We start from the raw sequence: 7,367 nt of genomic DNA on the forward strand, positions 1-7,367 counted from the left end.
GATGCGCGCGCGCGAGGGGGCGGGGCCTGCGCGCAGAGGGGGCGGGGCTTCCCCTCCGCGTCCGCTTCACACACACACCCCCCCCTCCCCTCAGTCGCCAGCGCATGGCCCGCGGGGCCAAAAACACCCCCAAAACCCCTGCCCAGGGCCGGCAGCAAGAAACCCCTGCCGTGTAACAAACCCCTGCGATATCGCTGGAAACGGCGCCAAGGAAAAACACGTTAAAATGAGTAAAATTCCCCGCTTTTCTGCACTCCCAAGTAATTCCCAGTGGTCTGCACAGCCCTGGCTTTGAGTGGACACGATGCCATTACGGGGCCATTTTTCCCTGCAGAAATGCAGCAAGTGTATTTTTACGGCTCAATTTTAAAATCTACTCAAAGCCGTGGTTTAAAATTGCCTTTTTTTTTTCTTTTTTTTTTTTTTTTTTTTTTGGTTCCCCTGAAAATAACAAGGGGTTTGCCGTGGGGGACTTAATAAATATCCCTGCTAAAGGGGCTCAAAGAGAAATCCAAATGTTATTTAGGGTGTTGAAGGAACTGAAGGAACAATTTCATCAGCCCAGGCTGTAAAAATAAACGTGGAACACAGGAACTGGTTCGAGCTGAATTGCAAAAGAACGTGTCAGGCTGGGGGTGAGGGACACAGCCCCTCCAGCTTCGCAGGAACCTCCTCAGAGGTGGATATTAAAGGGCTGTGCAAGGCAGGAATGGAGCTGAGGGCACCAAGGAAATGAGAAATACAGGGGAGGGTGGGAGGAATAACTGAATAAGCGTAAAAATAACCCCAAAGATAAGATAGTGCTTCAAAATGCAGAAGCACAGGTCACTCAGAATTAGCAGGAATTTCTGCCAGGAACTGAGAAAACACAGAACCATGGAATCATTAAGGCTGGAGAAGCTCTCTGAGACCATCAAGTCCAACTGTTCCCCCAGCACTGCCAAGGCCACCATGTCCCCAAGTGCCACATCCACACGTTTTTTGAACACTTCCAGGGATGATGATTTCACCACTGCCCTGAGCAGCCCTGTGCCAGTGCTTCACAACCCTTTCCATGAAGAAATTTTCCATGATCTCCAATCTAAACGTCCCCTGGCACAGCTTGAAGCAATTTCCTCTCATCCCATCCCTTGTTCCCTGGGAGCAGAGCCCGATCCCCTCGGCTCCCCGCTCCTGTCAGGGAGTTGCAGAGAGCAAGAAGGTCCCCCCTGAGCCTCCTTTTCTCCAGGCTGAGCCCCCCCAGCTCCCTGGTGCTCCAAACATTGGGATACAGGAGAAGAAAAGAGGGATGCACATCCCCTGCTGATGGTGTCTGTGCCATGATGCAACACGGGTGCAGCTGGTGCTGTGCTGAGCAAGGAATTCCTGCTCCAGGTCTGCTCACCACCCATGGTCTGGGCAGGAGGAGGACTTGTGGCCCCAGGATGAGCCCAAAGGGCTGTTCAAGAGCAGCGAATGGAGCTATTTTGGGAAGTTGGGGTTTGGCTTTGTTTTGCAGGACTGAGAAGCCGCTGCCTCCGCTCTGCCCTCGCCATGTGGGAGCTTGTGTTCAATCCTGGTCACTATTTCTATATTTAACAGGGCAGAGCTGGAAGTGGAGCTGGGAAACAAGCACAGGGCTGATGACAGACCAAAGACAACTAAACTATACCCTTAAGAGAGAAGTTTGAGGGTCACAAAGAAAATAATGTTGCAGAAAAAGACTTTGATCATGAGAATTTGCTGGTTAAGCGTCAGAAAGGGATGAGAAGAATCTCCAGCAAGGGTGGAAGATGGATGTGATTTTTTCCATGGAGTATCAGGAGCAACAGGGATTTATTTCAGTTGGACCCAGCTCCTGCCCATTTACTCCTAACACAGTACTGGAAGGGGCTCCAGGAAGGTCTCTCTTCCCGGTTTTTCAGCCTCAGAACCTTTGACCCAGCCCATCTCACGGCTGATGGACAGGAACCCACCTTCTCTGGGTGTCTGGCAAAGCACAGCCCTGAGGCTCTACAAAGAAATCCAAAGGAGAAGGGAAAGAGCAGAGTGTATGGGGGTTCACTGGAAGATTATTTACTGGAAACTTGGCAACATCTTGGCAAGAGAGAACATTAAGGGGGGGGGTCTACCTGCCCAAGAGGAGATGAAGTCCCTCCCTTCATTTTTCCAGGTATTAGGGATAACAGAATCTGGCCAAAGTATAATAAAGCCCAGACACAGCCCAGTGATCTGGGAGAGCTCCAGGACAGCTGTGATGGTACCTGGAGGAACTGTTTTCTTACCAAAATTATTCTTGTCTTATACCATATAAAGAGCATCTGAAGGGGCTGGCAGCAGCCTGGACCAGCTCAGATGCCAGGGCCACCAGCCTGTGGAATTTGCATCCTTCCAATGAGAGGCTGCAAGGAGCAGTTGGGCTCAGGTGGTTCCTGAACTAAGTGACACTTGCAGAGCTCAAAAAGCTGAATCCCTGACAGTGGAAAAACTTGACGTGATCACAAAGAGGCTTCTAAAATATGATTCTATGTAGAAGCTTCTGCCAGAATTGGCTCAGATTAGTCAAGCAAACAGCTTGTTTACTGTGTTTAATGTACAGGAAGCATCAGCCTGATTACAGACATTAAACATATTCCTACATGGCAGTGTTTGTCACCACAGCAGACACTTCCCAGCCTTAAATGTTACTCCCAAACAGGCACCGAAGAGACAGCAGAGCTGAGCAGGTAATCCCAGAGGCTCCAAAAGCACTTACCTTGTGCAGAGGCAGCACCAGGAAGGCTCCCCCGCCGCTGGCATCAACGATGATGGCCACGAAGCGGGGGTTGACTGCACAGAAGGAGCTGTCCCAGGTGACCCGGGACACGCGGATGTCATCGTAGCACTGGTCGTTCTTCACGGCCTGGCCGAACACGTGCCGGAATTTGCTCTGTCGTACCACTCGCCTCATGGTGTCTGTGGGGCATGGAAAAGGGACATCAGTCACAGGGGCAGGACCTCTTGCTTGCCCAGGAGATGCCTGGCCAAGGGCCACCATGGGATGCTGTCCCTGGGTCCATTGCTGCGCTTCCAGCAGTGTGGAAATGCGGCTTCGCTCACCGTTCAGAGAATTACGGAATGGTTTGGGTTGGAAAGGGCAGAACCACAGAATCCCAGAATTGTAAGGGTTGGAAGGAGATCAACCAGTCCAACCCCCCTGTCCAGGCAGGGTGACTCGGAGGAGGTGACACGGGAACGTGTCCAGGTGGGTTTGGAATGTCTCCAGAGAGGGAGACTCCATGCCCTCCCTGGGCAGCTGTTCCAGGGCTCTGCCACCTCCATGGAAAAAAGTTCTTCCTCATGTTGAGGTGGAATTCCTCGTGGTTTAGTTTATGGCCATTGCTCCTTGTCCTGTCATTGGATACCACTGGAAAGAGTCTGGAACCATCCTGATACCAAAGACCATAAAGCTCATCCAGTCCCACCCTTGCCATGGGCAGGGACACCTTCCACTAGCCCAGGTTGCTCCAAGCGTCGTCCATCCTGGCCTTGGACACTTTCAGGGATCCTCTACCTTGCTTTAGACCTGCCAAATCCTCAGCTAGTTTTGCCTTTTCCTTTTTTTAACTGAAAGTTCAGGTTATTTTGTACCAAACCCAACCAAACTGCATTTCCAAGGGGGTTTTGCCAGTTAAGCATCAATTTTCCTCTTGTAAATGTACTCTCTGCAGGAAAGGAAGTTCCTAATCCTAAAAGCAGTTTTTAGACAAGTCTCCACATATTTTCAGGGATAAATCTAGTCTTGGATTGAACTTGTTTACTTTCAAGTCAGACAGGGGCCAGAAGATGTAAATAAAAATGCAAGCTCCCAAAATCCGGTGTTCCTGTGAAGTGGTTCCACATGTTCCCCAGCTCCCAGTTCTTTCTTCTAACTCCAAAATCTCCCTAAAAAACCATAAAATGCATTTCCTAGGCAGAAAGGAGTAATGGAAACAAGTTAATGACTCCAATTAACTTGGTGTGTCTGCAGCATTTCTTGAAAAAAATTATTTTCAAGAATGCTGAAGTTAAAATAGAGGGAGAGGGATTGGTGTGGAAAATTCCAGCACCTGAGACCTGGAAGAAGACTCGGGCACAACACCATCCTTGGATCACACTGCAACCTATGGAGCTCTCACATCTGGGAAGGGCTTTTCCCAGCCTTCCAAGATTTTCCCCTTCAATCCATGCTGGCGGAGGAGGAGCCTCCATACAGCATCTTGCTTTTACATATGGGAAAAATATTTCTGTCCCAGTCTCCAGGGAAAGCCAAAAAAAAAAAAATGGGGGGGGGAATAAAAATAAGTAGAGTCCACCTCCTATCTCGCCTCCCAGAAGGTCCCCAAGCACATGGAGAGGCTGGGAAAAACTGCTCTGCTCATGGAGCTCCTTGCTCCAGCTCCAGCAGTGATGCTCCAGAGTGAGAGACTGGGAATGTGGCTCCATCCTGACTCGCTGTGCACAGCCTGTCTCCTGCAAATGTGATTAAAGCTTGTAGGGCTGTCTGTGACTGCAAAGCTTTGCAGGAACGTTGATGGCTGTTTTGTAGTCTGGGAGGTTAAATAAAAAATTAACAGCGACAAAAAGCGGAATAACTGGAGGGAAACGCTCATCAGAGCCGGGAAATGCACAGCCCATAATGTGTCTGAAGAGGAGAAGAATGTTCCAATTAAGGGAACAGACAGCTCGGGAGAGACACTCCAGCTCCACAGAGATAAGGGAAAATAAGCAGAGGATTTGTTCTCCACCAGATCACATTCGGGATCTGGCACTGGCCACCTCCACAGCGGCTCCATCTCCGGGTGGGGCAGCTGCTGGGACATGCATCCAGTGCCACTGGAGCCACCAGTGTGCCCAGCCCACACCAAGGGTCACAGCAGGAACCAGCTCAGGGAAAACCAGCTCCCACAGAATGTTCTGAGTTGGAAGGGACCCCCAAGGACCACTGAGTCCAACCCTTAAATGAATGGTCCATCTGGGGATGGAGCAGAGATTGACCTCGTGGCCGTGGCGTTACAGGCACCATGCTCCAACCAACTGAGCTTCTCTGCACACAGATAATAAATGCACTGATTTGAGGGTCATTTTTGCAATGGAGACACCTGTCCCCACATGTGGGCTGGAGGCCACCAAACACCTTCCCCTGGGCCACATGGCTGGTGATGGCTTTGAGCCACCAATGACCTGAGTCCCATGAGCTGGTGACACAGAGCCATGGGCTCTGGGGTCATTCCCAGTGGTGGGTACTCCCCACTGCCTTTCTCATGGTACCTCTTCTATACTGATCTCCTGATATTTTAAGGGCAATTAAGAATGTCTAAGAAAAAACAGGTGTTGTTTTAAAAGCAAAATTCTGTGAATAACTGGGGTGTTTAAGACGTCTATGTGAAAAAGCTATATGGAAATTATTAGGGATTTCTATCATATTATAGATAAACTTGGGCTTCCTCTGTCCTTCTCATCAGTTAATGGAATTGCATAACACACCTTCTGCCAAGTGTTTCCCTTACAGCACAAGGCCTGTTCCGTGCTGGACACACCCTGGAACACCGGAGTGCAATGGGAAGTCACAAACCAGGAGCTGCTCTCCAGCTCCAGCCAGAAGGTAAGAGCACAGAACAAAATCATGGAATGGGTTGGGTTGGAGGGACCTTAAAGCCCATCCTGCTCCACCCCCTGCCAGGGGTGGAACAGGATGTCCACTCTGCAGGGACACCTTCCACTAGACCAGGCTGCTCCAGGCCCTGCCCAACCTGGCCTTGGATACTTCCAGCACAATCCCAGCCTCACAGAATCATGCCCAAAGAAAAGGTGAATTTCAACTCAAAGATGCCCAAAAGACACAAAACACGCTGAACTTCCGAAGTTCAATAAGATATATCATAAAAAAAAATGCAGTTCCACACCCAATTACTAATTTGTGTCGACTCATCCCAGACCTGTCAGACACTTCCACCCCAAGGGCTCCTCCCAGAGCCAGGAGGGCTCAACACTCATGGCTTTGACCCTGCCAGGTCCTGCAGGGAACACCATGCAAGAGCAGCATCACCCTCATCACCCCCTTCCTCCCTCCCTTCCACCACTCCAGGTGACACCAGGCCACCCTGAAGACATTGGGATGTTCTCCAAAGCCCAACATGTCACAACAGCACCCAGCTCAGCCCTGTCCCACCTTGCAGCAAATCCTACTCAGCATCCGCCTGCACGACTCATCCAGGAGCAGGGAAAAGTCCCCTGGCTTGGTGCACATGGATTTTCATGGCAGGGAAAAGTTCCCTGCTTGGTGCACAGTGGATTTTCATGGCAACGTTCCCACCTTGCTGTGCATCAAGATTAAAATCAGCTTGTTGAGAAGAAGGTAAAGTGATGGTTTGAACTCGCCGTGCTGAGCCAACACGCAGCAAATTGCCTGGTGCCACCATCCCACAGAGCATGGGGTTTGGGAACTTCTCTGCTCTGATGCTGGGAATTCAGATAGGATAGTTATGATTATACCTTTTCTTCTCTTGATCAATACCAGAACACCACGAAAAAATGGTTATTTTGAATATCAGATACCGGGGGATCTGCCACCCCTTCCACCTTCATGGAAGAGAAACTTCCTTTGTCCCGTGGTGAAATCCTACTACTTTATTTCCCTCATTTTTGCCGTGTGATGAGAAGGGTAATCATTTGGTTTTCTATAAATGACTTTCAAAAAAATGCAAAGAGTTCAGATGCATCCAAAAATACCCTGATTTGTTCCAAAGGGATCTGTTGGAACACACCTTCGCTGCCCTCTTCCCCACCTACAGCTCAGTCATCCTTAGCAGGAACTCTGCTGAACACATGGTGAGCAGCCTCCAAGTCCTCATTTCCATAGCAAAGGGAGTGATTCTTGGCATTGGATCACAGCCATTTTGATCTGGCTGCTCTCCAAGGAGAAGGAGGGGGGAATGTGCAGGCTGTGGTTATAAAGAGCAGCGACTGCGGATCCTTGAGAGCACCAGAGAGAGCAGGTGAAAAACAAAATAGGGGGAGCTTGAGCTGAGCACCCAAAAAGAGTCATCTCCCCACCACAGACTCTCCTTAAACACGAAGAGCATTCAGTCTCCTTAGTTGTTTTTCAATACCACAGTGCAAAGGATCCCCCCTCCTCCTTCTCCTCCATCTGCAAGCAAATCCACAGCTCAGTTTGGTTGCCACAGGTTCTCTAAGCAGAGCCATGTGTAGTGTCCAGGCAGGAAGGAGCTCCAACCTGGCCAATTCATGGAATGGTTTGGCTTGGAAGGGATCTTAGAGCTCATCTCATCTCCTGCCATGGGCAAGGACACCTTCCACTATCCCAGGTTGCTCCAAGCCCCATCCAACCTGGCCTTGGACACTTCCAG

The 7,367-nt window shown here is 50.0% G+C and overlaps 1 protein-coding gene across 1 annotated transcript in view; it reads right to left on the minus strand.

The window, feature by feature from the left end:
- CORO1C (coronin 1C) overlaps window positions 1–7,367 on the minus strand; it is a 43,315-nt gene that overhangs the window by 21,746 nt on the left and 14,202 nt on the right. Inside the window, exon 2 of the mRNA XM_017814403.1 lies at window positions 2,735–2,934. Within this exon, the coding sequence (XP_017669892.1) occupies window positions 2,735–2,929 (195 nt within the window). The 5' untranslated portion in view covers window positions 2,930–2,934. The remainder of the gene's footprint in view (window positions 1–2,734; window positions 2,935–7,367) is intronic.

This window comes from Lepidothrix coronata, unplaced genomic scaffold (assembly GCF_001604755.1).
Source record: "Lepidothrix coronata isolate B3197 unplaced genomic scaffold, Lepidothrix_coronata-1.0 Scaffold44, whole genome shotgun sequence".
NCBI classification, from domain to species: domain Eukaryota; kingdom Metazoa; phylum Chordata; class Aves; order Passeriformes; family Pipridae; genus Lepidothrix; species Lepidothrix coronata.